At 40.3% G+C, this 12917-nt stretch overlaps 1 protein-coding gene across 1 annotated transcript in view; it reads left to right on the forward strand.

Annotated features, from left to right (window-relative positions):
* Positions 1 to 12917, forward strand: part of MYH15 (myosin heavy chain 15) — a 172509-nt gene that overhangs the window by 55892 nt on the left and 103700 nt on the right. The window contains 3 exon segments of the mRNA XM_073804646.1: positions 4515 to 4562; positions 5173 to 5343; positions 12371 to 12550. Of these exon segments, the coding sequence (XP_073660747.1) occupies positions 4515 to 4562; positions 5173 to 5343; positions 12371 to 12550 (399 nt within the window).

A 12917-nucleotide genomic window follows, 5' to 3' on the forward strand; every position in this document is an offset into this window, starting at 1 on the left:
GATTTTTGCTTCTATGTTCATCAGTGATATTGGCCTGTAGTTTTCTTGTTTGTGACATCTTTGTCTGGTTTTGTTATCAGGGTGATGGTGGCCTTGTAGAATGAGTTTGGGGTTTGTTCCTCCCTCTGGTATATTTTGGAAGAGTTTGAGAAGGATAGGTGTTAGCTCTTCTCTAAATGTTTGGTAGAATTTGCCTGTGAAGCCATCTGGTCCTGGGTTTTTATCTGTTGGAAGATTTTTAATCACAGTCTCAATTTCAGTCCTTGTGATTGGTGTGTTTATAGTTTCTATTTCTTCCTTGTTCAGTCTCAGATGGTTGTGCTTTTCTAAGAATTTGTCCATGTCTTTTAGGTCATCCATTTTTTTGGCATAGAGTTGCTTGTAGTAATGTCTCATGATCCTTTGTATTTCTGCAGTGTCAGTTGTTACTTCTCCTTTTTTATTTCTAATTCTGGTGATTTGAGCCTTCTTCCTTTGTTTCTTGAGGAATCTGACCAATGGTTTATCAATTTTATCTTCACAAAGAACCAGCTTTTAGTTTTACTGATCTTTGCCATTGTTTCCCTTGTTTCTCTTTCAGTTATTTCTGATCTGATCTTTATGACTTCCTTCCTTCTGCCAACTTCAGGGTTTTTTGGTTCCTCTTTCTCTAATTGCTTTAGGTGTAAGTTTAGGTTGTTTATTTGAGATTCCTCCTGTTTCTTAAGGTAGGACTCTATTGCCATAAACTTCCATCTTAGAACTGCCTTTGCTGCATCCCACAGGTTTTGGATTGTTGTGGTTTCATTGTCATTTGTTTATAAGTATTTTTTTATTTCCTCTTTGATTTCTTCAGTGATCTCTTGGTTATTAAGTAGTGTATTGTTTACCCTCCATGTGTTTGTATTTTTTACCGATTTTACCGATTTTTTCCTGTAATTGATATCTGGTTTCATAGTGTTGTGGTCAGAAAAGATACTTGATATGATTTCAATTTTCTTAAGTTTACCAAGGCTTGATTTGTGACCCAAGATATGGTCTATCCTGGAGAATGTTCCATGAGCACTTGAGAAGAAAGTGTATTCTGTTGTTTTTAGATGGAATGTCCTATAAATATCAATTAAGTCCATCTTGTTTAATGTATCATTTAAAGCTTGTGTTTGCTTATTTATTTTCTTTTTGGTTGATCTGTCCATTGGTGAAAGTGGGGTGTTAAAGTCCCCTACTATGATTGTGTTACTGTCATTTTCCCCTTTTTTGGCTGTTAGCATTTGCCTTATATATTGTGGTGCTCCTTTGTTGGGTTCATAAATATTTACAATTGTTATATCTTCTTCTCCAATTGGTCCCTTGATCATTATTTAGTGTCCTTCTTTGTCTCTTGTAATAGTCTTTGTGTTAAAGTCTATTTTGTCTGATATGATTGCTACTCCAGCTTTCTTTTGATTTCCATTTGCATGGAATATCTTTTTCCATCCCCTCACTTTTAGTTTGTATGTGTCCCTAGGTCTGACATGGGTCTCGTATAGACAGCCTATGTATGGGCCTTGTTTTTGTATCCATTCAGCCAGTCTATGTCTTTTGGTAGGAGCATTTAATCCATTTACATTTAAGGTAATTATCGATATGTATGTTCCTATTACCATTTTCTTAATTGTTTTGAGTTTGTTATTGTAGGTCTTTTCCTTCTCTTGTGTTTCCTGCCTAGAGAAGTTCTTTTAGAATTTGTTGTAAAGCTTCTTTGGTGGTGCTGAATTCTCTTAGCTTTTGCTTGTCTGTAAAGGTTTTAATTTCTCTGTCAAATCTGAATGAGATCCTTGCTGGGTAGAGTAATCTTGGTTGTAGTTTTTTCCCTTTCATCATTTTAAATATGTCCTGCCCCTGCCTTCTGGCCTGCAGAGTTTCTGCTCTAAGATCAGCTGTTAACCTTATGGGGATTTCTTGTATGGTATTTGTTGTTTGTCCCTTGCTGCTTTTAATATTTTTTCTTTGTATTTAATTTTCAGTAGTTTGATTAATATGTGTCTTGGCGTGTTTCTCCTTGGTTTTATCCTGTATGGGACTCTCTGCACTTCCTGGACTTGACTAATTACTTCCTTTCCCATGTTAGGGAAGCTTTCAACTATAATCTCTTCAAATATTTTCTCAGTCCCTTTCTTTTTCTCTTCTTCTTCTGGGACCCCTATAATTCAAATACTGGTGCGTTTTATGTTGTCCCAGAGGTCTGTGAGACTGTCCTCTATTATCTTCATTCTTTTTTCTTCATTCTGCTCTGCAGCAGTTATTTCCACTATTTTGTCTTCCAGGTCACTTATCCATTCTTCTGCCTCAGTTTTTCTGCTACTGATTCCTTCTAGAGAAGTTTTAAGTTCATTTATTGTGTTGTTCATCATTGTTTGCTCTTTCGTTCTTCTAGGTCCTTGTTAAAAGTTTCTTGTATATTCTCCATTCTATTTCCAAGATTTTGGATTATCTCCACTATCATTACTCTGAATTCTTTTTCAGGTAGACTGCCTATTTCCTCTTCATTTGTTCGGTCTGGTGGGTTTTTACCTAGCTCCTTCATCTGCTTTGTGTTTCTTTGTATTCACATTTTGCTTCACTTACTGTGTTTGGGGTCTACTTTTCGCAGGCTGAAGGTTTGTAGTTCCTGTTGTTTTTGGTGTCTGCCCCCAGTGGCTAAGGTTGGTTCAGTAGATTATGTAGGCTTCCTGGTGGAGGGGTCTAGTGCCTTTGTTCTGATAGATGAGACTGGATCTTGTCTTTCTGGTTGGCAGGTCTGCATCTGGTGGTGTGTTTTGTGGTGTCTGTGACCTTAATATTATTTTAGGGAGGCTCTCTGCTAATGGGTGGCTTGTGTTCCTGTCTTGCTAGTTGTTTTTCATAGGATGTCCAGCACTGTAGCTTGCTGTTCATTGAGTGGAGCTGGGTCTTGATGTTGAAAATGAGATCTGTGGGAGATTTTCACCCTTTGATATTACGTGGAGCTGGGAGGTCTCTGGTGGACGAATGTCCTGAACTTGGCTCTCCCACCTCAGAGGCACAAATCTGACACCTAGCCAGAGCACCAAGATGCTGTCATCCACACAGCTCAGAATAAAAGGGAGAAAACAGAAGGAAAGAATGAGAAAAATAAAACAAAGTTATTAAAATAAAAAATAATTATTAAATATAAAAAAATTTAAAAAGTAATAAAAAATAAGAAAGAAAGAAGAGAGCAACCAAAGCAAAAAACAAATCCACCAATTACAAGCGCTAAAAACTATACTAAAAAAAAAGAAAGAAAAATTTGATGGACAGAACCCTAGGACACATGGTAAAAGCAAAGCTATACAGACAAAATCACACACAGAAGCATACACATACACACTCACAAAAAGAGAAAAAGGGAAAAAAAAAATATATATCATTGCTCCCAAACTCCACCTCCTCAATTTGGGTTGATTCGTTGTCTATTAGGGTATTCCACAGATGCAGGGTGCATCAAGTTGATTGTGGAGATTTAATCCGCTGCTCCTGAGGCTGCTGGGAGAAATTTCCCTCTCTTTTCTTTGTTCGCACAGCTCCCGGGGTTCAGCTTTGGATTTGGACCCACCTCTGTGGTAGGTCACCGAAGGCGTCTGTTGTTCGCTCAGACAGGACGGGGTTAAAGGAGCCGCTGATGCGGGGGCTCTGGCTCATTCAGGGCAGGGGAAGGGAGGGGCACGGAGTGCGGGGCGAGCCTGCGGTGGCAGAGGCCAGCGTGACGTTGCACAAGCCTGAGGTTCCCCGTACGTTCTCCCGGGGAAGTTGTCCCTGGATTACGGGACCCTGGCAGTGACAGGCTGCACAGGCTCCCGTCTCTGGGGTCCGTGCTGATAGCCGCGGCTCGCACCCGTCTCTGGAGCTCATTTAGGCGGTGCTCTGAATACCCTCTCTTCGCACACCAGGAAACAAAGAGGGAAGAAAAAGTCTCTTGCCTCTTCGGCACCTCCAGACTTTCCCGGACTCCCTCCCAGCTAGCTGTGGCACACTAGCCCCCTTTAGGCTTTGTTCACGCAGCCAACCCCAGTCCTCTCCCTGCGCTCCGACCGAAGCCCGAGCCTCAACTCGCAGCCCCTGCCCGCCCCGGTGGGTGAGCAGACAAGCCTCTCGAGCTGGTGAGTGCTGGTTGGCACCGATCCTCTGTGCGGGAATCTCTCCGCTTTGCCCTCTGCACCCCTGTTGCTGCGCTCTCCTCCGTGGCTCTGAAGCTTCACCCCTGCCACCTCATGTCCCCACCAGTGAAGGGGCTTCCTAGTGTGTGGAAACCTTTCCTCCTTCACAGTTCCCTCCCACTGGTGCAGGTCCCGTCCCTATTCTTTTGTCTCTGTTTTCCCTTTTTTCTTTTGCCCTACCCAGGTACGTGGGGAGTTTCTTACCTTTTGGGAGGTCTGAGGTCTTCTGCCAGCGTTCAGTAGGTGTTCTGTAGGAGTTGTTCCACGTGTAGATGTATTTCTGATGTATTTGTGGGGAGGAAGGTGATCTCCATGTCTTACTTGTTCGCCATCTTGAAGCTAATCTTCATTGGCATTCTTGACATCGTTGGTTTTGAGATGCTTAATGTAAGTATATTTAGTAAGAATGAAGTCAATGTATATTTACAAGGAGATTAGACTATGTGAATTGAATTTCAGAAAATTTAGTCAAAGCATGGTGAGATTCATTCTGTGCAAACCTGAAGAGTTACTTTGGTTGGAAAAAGCTATTATTAATAGTAGCAAATAACAATAACTATTATTATAATTAATAGTGCTAAGAAATTAATTCAGCCTTAAATAGAGGTAAATAAAGACATCTTTTATGATTTTGAATTGTAGTATCATTAAGTGTTATTTGACTGTCATAATCTTTAGTTTGCAGGTATAGATGAAGGAGGTAAGAATTTAATTGTGCTATTTTTACTTATTGGGTCTACTTGCCAACATATGATAGTGGTTATGGTTTTCTCTTTACATTTTTGCAAGTGGACCTCAATTTTATTTCATTTTTTTATTGAGTTATATTTGACAACTAAAAAATGTATATATTTAAGTAGCGCAACTTAATGATTTGGTGCACATATACACTGTGAAATAATCACCACAATTAAGTTAATTAACCATCACCTTCAATAATAACCATTTTCTCAATTTTATTTTTATCTCTTCTTCCTACCTAATCACAGCCTTGAAGTATAACAGCCTTGAAGAAATTTGCATTAATTTTACCATTGAAAATTTACAACAGTTCTTCAGTCAGCACATGCTGGTTTTGAAGCAAGAGGAAAAGAGGAGAGAAGGCATTGACTGGGTGTCCATTGAGTTTGTCCTGGACTTGCAAGCCTGCAAAGATCTCATTGAGAAGGTGATGCGTGTTTTTCTCCTCATCCATCTTCGTTTAAGGAGACTTGTCCCTGCCTGCCATGTTGATCCATGTCAGGACCCAGGCTCTGTGAAGGGGATGGGAAATAGGGCAGGAGAGCTCTGCACATGTTCTCTTAATGTTCTTTTTTGTGCAGCAACGTGGCATCGTAACTAAACTCTCACGTCAGTTACCTACTCCATCATCTCTAACTCACACTGTCGCTACACATTTGCTGCTTACGCATGACCTCCACTGTTAATAGGTGAGGAAGCTTGTTGAGATGAAAAAGGGTCCTGTTCTTGACTGGAAAAACACAGAGCTGAAAAGATGAACCCTGTAGGGCCTGGCTGATTAACATAAGGTGCGTGAGTAGACCCAGAGCAGCTTAACGAAATTTGGCAAATTAGCATGCAAACAAACCATTGCCATAAATCCTCAAGGCCTCTACCTTGAAGGATGTAGTTTGTTCATTTAATTGGACAAGTACCAGTTAGTTTAAGTAATTTATGACAATACTTCATGGCTTATTAGTAAATTAGCTGCAGTGTATGGTTTCTGAATTCGATGATGTTCCTCTACTTTGAACTATTTCCATGTGTTCTGGAAAAGATAAACCAGATTTTCTGGGGAAATTCAGTATGGTTTTTCCTGTGGCTTTGTCCAAGGGAGCAACCATGGTGGGGTGTGAACAGCTACATGCCCTTGTGTCTTGCTATAGCCATGGATTGCAGTGAATTCTGGACACAGGTCTAGGAAGCTATGCTATGCTGTCATATCTGATTCTCAGCAACCCTGTCAGGAAGCGGCAAGGGTGACTGACCTTTCACTGTCCTTTGTGGGGTCCAGATTGTATCAATCACTGTCCCACCCATTTTATGTTAGACTTAGATGAAACTAAATCTTCCTTGATAGTAGCCATTATTCCTAACAGGAGTGGACATCACATTGATTTTTCTTGTTTTATAACCAGTGAACTTCCTGAGGGGAGGACAGGCTGATTAAAAAAATAATGATAATGAACCAGCTTGTGAGCTGATTAAAAATAATGATAATAATGACCTAACCATGATCTGGTAAATATTTGGTGGCATTATTAAAGCTATAGTTTCCTAATTAGAAATGAAACAATAGAACTGGAGCCCCTTCTAGGGGCAGATTTAACTTTGGTCAATTGTCACCTATAATGTCTACTTACTCTGATTATGACAAGATACTGTGTTCAGGCAGGAAGGTGGGATGCAGACATTATTCAGATCCTAATAGCCCTGTGAATGCTACTGATTTGTAGTTGATCTGAAGCCTGTTATCTTATTTATGACAAGGTTATTCTAAATAAGACACTAGCAACCTAGATGTAATTTCCTGTTGTACTTTCTACTGATATGATAAAATGAGAAAAAAGAAACAAAACTGAGCAGATGATAGAAGGAAAAGATAAGTCTTTGTTTTCCTGTGAATGATTTCAAAGGTGTTCAGGTCAGGCAAATGCAGAATACCAAAATGTTTCTTGAAACGATTCTATATTTTGAAAAGATCATTGTGTTTGCTCAGGTACGTGAAGGAAATTTGTAGGAAATATTAATGATCAAACTCACTCCTTGAAACAGAATGCATCATGGGAAGTTTTCAAAGGAGCTAAAATACATCAGTACATGTAATATGTCTTATAGAATGCATCTGTGTGTGTGTATATCAGGAAAAGAGAGATTTTCATACATGTAAGTTTTGTGTTTTTACATGTACAGAAAAGTTTATATCAAACTAAAAAAAAGTATTTTCATACCAACTTTGTTAATTTGGTCTTCAAACATACAGTAATCTTCTATACATATGCAGTGAACAGATCTATTACAGGATTAGCTCACACTTATCTGATTACTTGAAATGTTCTAGTTTGTTTAGAACTTGAGCATCAATAATTTACATATCAAAGTATTAACATTGATTACATTTATGGTTTTACATTAGGTATTGGTAAAGAGATTATTTTTATTATTTTTTAAAACAAATACATCCAAAATTATATATTTAAAAACTGTTGCCCCTTCAATGAGTCACCTTGAGAGGCTACGTCCTTCTTCCAACAATTCAGCCCTTTTGGAAAAAGTCCCTCATGGGACAGGGATTGGGATAAATTGTTAGATTGTTACTATCTTTGAGAGAAAATTAACTTTAATACTGATCATCTTAACTGTTTTCGAGTCCAAACTTTATTACCAACTTTGTCACATTTTTCACCTTATTTGTCTGACTTGACCCAAATAACTTGTGATTGTTTCTATGCAATGATCCATGGTCAGACAACAGGATGTTTCCACATGCCAATAGTCAAAGGTGTCAGATATCCCATAGAAGTTTCTAAAATATTTAAATCCTGGTAGCATCCTGGCAATGACTGTTGTTGTCTCCCAAGTAGAGTTCTTTGGATATGCTAATTCTGGTGTTTTTATTATAAAATGAACCACATTAATATCTAGTTAGTTATCCCTTGTATGCACATAAATATTTTCTTTAAACATATAACATTGTGTTTTTTGGCTCACAACTCTTACTTTCTGCCTAACTATTGCCCACAGCAAAGCAGCCCAGGTCCCACAGCTTGAACCTGTATGTCTTAGTGTTCGCCTATCAATCAATTCCTTAACAGAAATTTGCTGAGGACCTAGATTTTAGTCACCTCAGGGCCTACTATGCTAAAGGTTGTGAGAAACACAAACCAGAGACATCATCCTGGCACTCAAGGTACTGAGGATATAATTGCAAAGATGTCTTAAGACCAAAATTTTACTAGTTTCCAAAGTTTAACAAGTAAATGTATTTAGCAACTACTTGTTTTGATCACTTCCTCCTCACTCCACTGCTGAGAGAGGGATTCCTATCCTAGGGTTATGGGAATGGCTGAACATATGACCCCTGACACTGGACAGATGAGATTGACAGCAGCTTGTAAGTCACATATACTCACAGCCTGGAGGAGGAGGACACTGCCTGCCATGTGAGGTCACATGGAAGTTACACTTGGGAGCAGAATGAAAAAGCGAGAGCTGTGGGAGCCGGGCTTTGTAGTAATAATAGGGTGAGGTGACACTGATTCCCACTGGAGGATGTGATTGTCTTGTTTGAATATGGGCTTGTGGGTAACTGAAATCCCTTGCTCAAGAATAAGCAGGCTCGGGACTTCCCTGTTGGCGCAGTGGTTAAGAATCCACCTGCCAATGCAGGGGACACGGGTTGGAGCCCTGGTCCGGGAAGATCCCACATGCCCGCAGAGCAACTAAGCCCGTTCACCACAACTACTGAGCCTGCGCTCTAGAGCCCATGAGACACAACTACTGAGCCCGTGTGCCACAACTACTGAAGTCTGCACGCCTAGAGCCCGTGCTCCGCAACAAGAGAAGCCACTGCAATGAGAAGCTGGTGCACCACAGCGAAGAGTAGCCCCCGCTCGCTGCAACTAGAGAAAGCCCGTGTGCAGCAACAAAGATCCAATGCAGCCAAAAATAAATAAATAAATAAAATTTAAAAAAAAAAGAAGAAGCAGGCTCTGTGCCTGTTCCCATGATAAAGAATGTTGCATGGCTGGAGGACCTAACCCACTGTAGAACATGGGGAAGGGAACCCCTGATCAGGTCATTTGAGGCTTTCCTGGTGTTCCCCTGATGTCAAAGCCCACAAAATATTGGACCTTAATTTTAGGCCTAATACTACATTACTATTTATAAAACTTTGAATGAAATGCTGTGGAAAACTTAAGCATTTGTTAAAAACAGCCCTTGCCCTTAGGATGTATGCAGTCAAATAGGATATTTGTAAGTCTAATAAATGTAGAAATATGTGTCAGGATAAATGCAGTAAAGGCACAGACAAAGGCCCACAGAGCTCAGAAGAGCAGAGGTCACCTCTGCCTGCAGGAATCTAGGAAGGCCTGCTGGGAAGGGGGGTAAATTTTCAGCTGGGTCTGAAGAAATGGATATAATTTCAGCAGGTGAAAAGAGGAAGATAGTGAGCATGTGAAGGGACAGGCAAGAGCAAAGCCTTAGAGACAGGAAAGCAATGGACACATTTCAAAATCTGCTTAGAGCTCAGAGTATACAGACCGAAATATCTAGAAGTAAAAAAGGAGGGTCAGGCTGTGAAGGGATCTTAATGAATTTTGACAGTTTTTTAGGCAATGGGGAGCCAGAGAAGTTTCCACATCGGGCAATGGGGCAGTCAGAGATGCTTGGGTTTAATCTGGTGGGTTTATGTATGGGGTCTGGGATGGGAGGAAAGCTAGAGTTAGGGCAATTAAGAATCTATTACAGCAGGTGAGGAATAGAGGCCCTGAATCAGGACAGCAGACATGGAAATAATAAGAAAGTAACAGATGTAAAAGGAGAGGAAGGCAGAATTGATAAGATTTGAAGAAGGAGAGGTTACAGCATTAATGTTCAGAGTCAGGGCAACTGACTTAGACCATATACTGTGTGCTAGAAGACAATTGATGCTACGGGACAGAACACAATTACTTTTTTTCCTGACCTATTTGGAAATTAATTTGCTAGAAGCCCTCAAATTTATTAGGGGTTTTATACTTCCTAAGCATTGGAGAAATAGAGAAGACCCTGAAGAAATAGCGTTTTTTCCCTCCTCAGTGGTTTAATTGTTATGTTTTGAGCTGTGACATCTACTTGCTTTGCATAAAACATCCATTCATCTCCAAACAGAAGATGGCTTCATTGGTGTCCCAGGGACACGATGGTCCTCATGTATGGAAGGTGGCTCTGCTGGAGATGGGGGCTGCTGCTCCCTGTGAGGCTTTGCCACATCCCTCTTGTTAACAGGCACCATCCCAGGAGATGCTTACATTTTTAAATGATTCATTCTAGTGTTCACTGAAGGTTGACTATTTCTGTGGTAGGAAAATAATGCAATACAAGATGGAGTCCACACCTCTAAGACCCTGTACCGGTGACTCAATTGTTTAGTTTTATCAGGTTCTCCTTCCTCCTGCTTGTTCTCCTCCACATTTCTCACTTTGCCAAGAACTTGCAAGGTCAGTGCCGCCAGGAGCAAGACTTTGCATATTTACTCACTGCATCATCCCCCACCTGGATGCTTGGGAAGAAAGAAGATGTGCCAGAGCCCTTCAGTACAAGAGTTATTGATGGAATGTCATTCAATACATTTTCTATAAAGTGCAGATTCTAAGTCTATGAGACTAGACAAAAGAGGTAGAAAACCATAGTCCGTATATTAGAATGATAGACTCAGGTGGATAAAAAACATGTTCTTCAAGAATGTAATAATCCAAATTAGACCCATTCGTATGCTCCAGTGGCATAATTTTGAACAAAGGATTCTAAACCACAAAAAAATTTTCTTTTCATATATCACCCAGCCAGAGCCTTGACTCGGAGTTGGTGTGTTCCTTCTCCATGAAAATATTCAAGCATAGGCTAACCTACTTTTTAGAGAGAAATTGTAAATGGAATTCAAGGAGCTTTTCGGTGGGTTGGGCCAGACCTATGTCTCTCCCAAACCTGAGCATTTGTGGTTCTTAGGTACAAAGGATTGGTAGAGAATCATGAAATCTATGTTGTTGGACCAAGGGGTCATGGTTCTATCTTGGAACTCTCATGATATTTTCTGTTTGCTTTGTAGTCTACATATTATGTGCATGTGTTGTCTTCTCAGTTAGATGCTCTGCAGCCAGAGCCCAAAGTGTTTGGCACAGTGATTTGTTCATAGAAGGCATTTCAAAAATGTTTGTGGAGTAGATAAATGAACATACAAATCCACAAATAGATTCGCAAATGTAGGAATCCTTCATCTTTCCCCCCCACCCATACCTGTTTTTCCCCATCTGTATATACCCTATATTGGTTAATGGCAGCATCCACTACCCATTTGCTCAAACCAAAACCTGGTCATCCTTCCTCTTTCTACTACACCCCACGTTCTATCCATCAGCAAGCTATGACTCAGCTCTACTCTCCACCAGCATCACGTTTCAGTGACCTCTCACAGTCTCCAACACTATCAATCAACTGTTTTATTTACATATCATCAATTAGTGCTTTCAGGACTGAAATGACTGAGTTGATGGCAAAGGAGCAGCAGAGACTCTGTGGCCCACAAAGTCTAAGAGCTTTACTATATGGCCCTTTAGAGAAAAAGCTTTCTGATGCTGTCATCAGTTTTCTATCACATATCCTTTCTTGGTTGCTTTTTTAAACAACCCTTTAAACATGTAAAAACCATTATTAGCTCACCGGCTTTCCAATACAGACCATAGGCAGGATTAGCCCATAGGCTTTACTTTGCCAACCCCTTCCTAAACAAATAATCCTTTTCAAGTATTAATTAAATCACATCACTTAAAAAATCTCCAAAGGCCTCCCATTACGCTTAAAGTAAAATCCAAATGTCTTACCATGGCCTATAAAGCCTTTGGGATCCAGTACTGCATCTCTCCTTCCACGCACTCTCTCCGACTAGCTCTGCTCTGTCCACACTTGCCCCTGGTAGGACCTGAAATTTGCCAAGGGTGCTCCTGCCTCAGGGCCCTTGCACTCTTCATTTTTCTGCCCAGTACAGTTGTGCACAGGTCTTCTCAGGATTTGCTCTTCTCATTCAGGTCAGAGGGTTTTACTGGACTCTCCTACTAAAATAGCTCTCACATAGCCCCAGTCATTCTCTCTCTTTACTTTGCATGATTTCTTCAGAGCCTTTATGCGAAACTAAGTTATTTATTTAGTGTTTACTTGTTTATTGTCTGTCTGCTCCACTAGAATGTAAGTACCCTGAGGACAGACACTTTGTGAATGTGGCTCATGGCTTCATCCCCAGCTCCTGCTGGTGCCTGGTACCTAGTAGGTATTTAATAAATATTTGTTGAATGGATGATTGGCTAATTATATGTAGTGAAGCTCCTTTCTCTTTGTCAACTAATTAGGTTCACAGGAAAGAATTTACATTGACCCTCTACTGAAAATACTGCTTACTGGTGTTTTTTTCAGCTGCTGTTCATCTGTATCTCCAACAGCCAATGGGCATCTTTTCCATCCTTGAAGAGGAATGTATGTTTCATCAGGCTGCAGATGTGACTTTCAAGACCAAACTTTCTGACAACCATTTTGGAAAGCCAGTTCATTTCCAGAAGCCCAAGCCTGACAATAAGAAGAAAGATGAAGCTCACTTTGACCTTGTCCATTGTGCAGGAGTGGTAAGTTACCTCTAGACCCTCAGCCCTGAATTTTCCTGCCTCTGTTTCAAATGTACTCAGCCCAAATCCTTAGATAATACATAAGTAAAGTTTAGATTAAAGAGATGAACAAAATAAATCTTAGGTCCCCCAAAAAAGTTGGTATAGCCTTTTAGCACTTAGGATATGAAACACCCATACTATAAAAACAGAGGTCAAAAATCTCAAAATCGACTCTGTCACCCCAACTCAAAGTAAGACAGCTTCAGAAAGTTATGGAGACCATCAAAGACATGGGCTTTTCCTTACTTGTCCTTCCTTTCAACTTAACATTGTGTGAACGAGTGATTTCAATTGATCTTTTTATTGAAGATTTTTTTTCCCTTCT

Source organism: Tursiops truncatus, chromosome 4, assembly GCF_011762595.2.
Source record: "Tursiops truncatus isolate mTurTru1 chromosome 4, mTurTru1.mat.Y, whole genome shotgun sequence".
Classification (NCBI taxonomy): Eukaryota; Metazoa; Chordata; class Mammalia; order Artiodactyla; family Delphinidae; genus Tursiops; species Tursiops truncatus.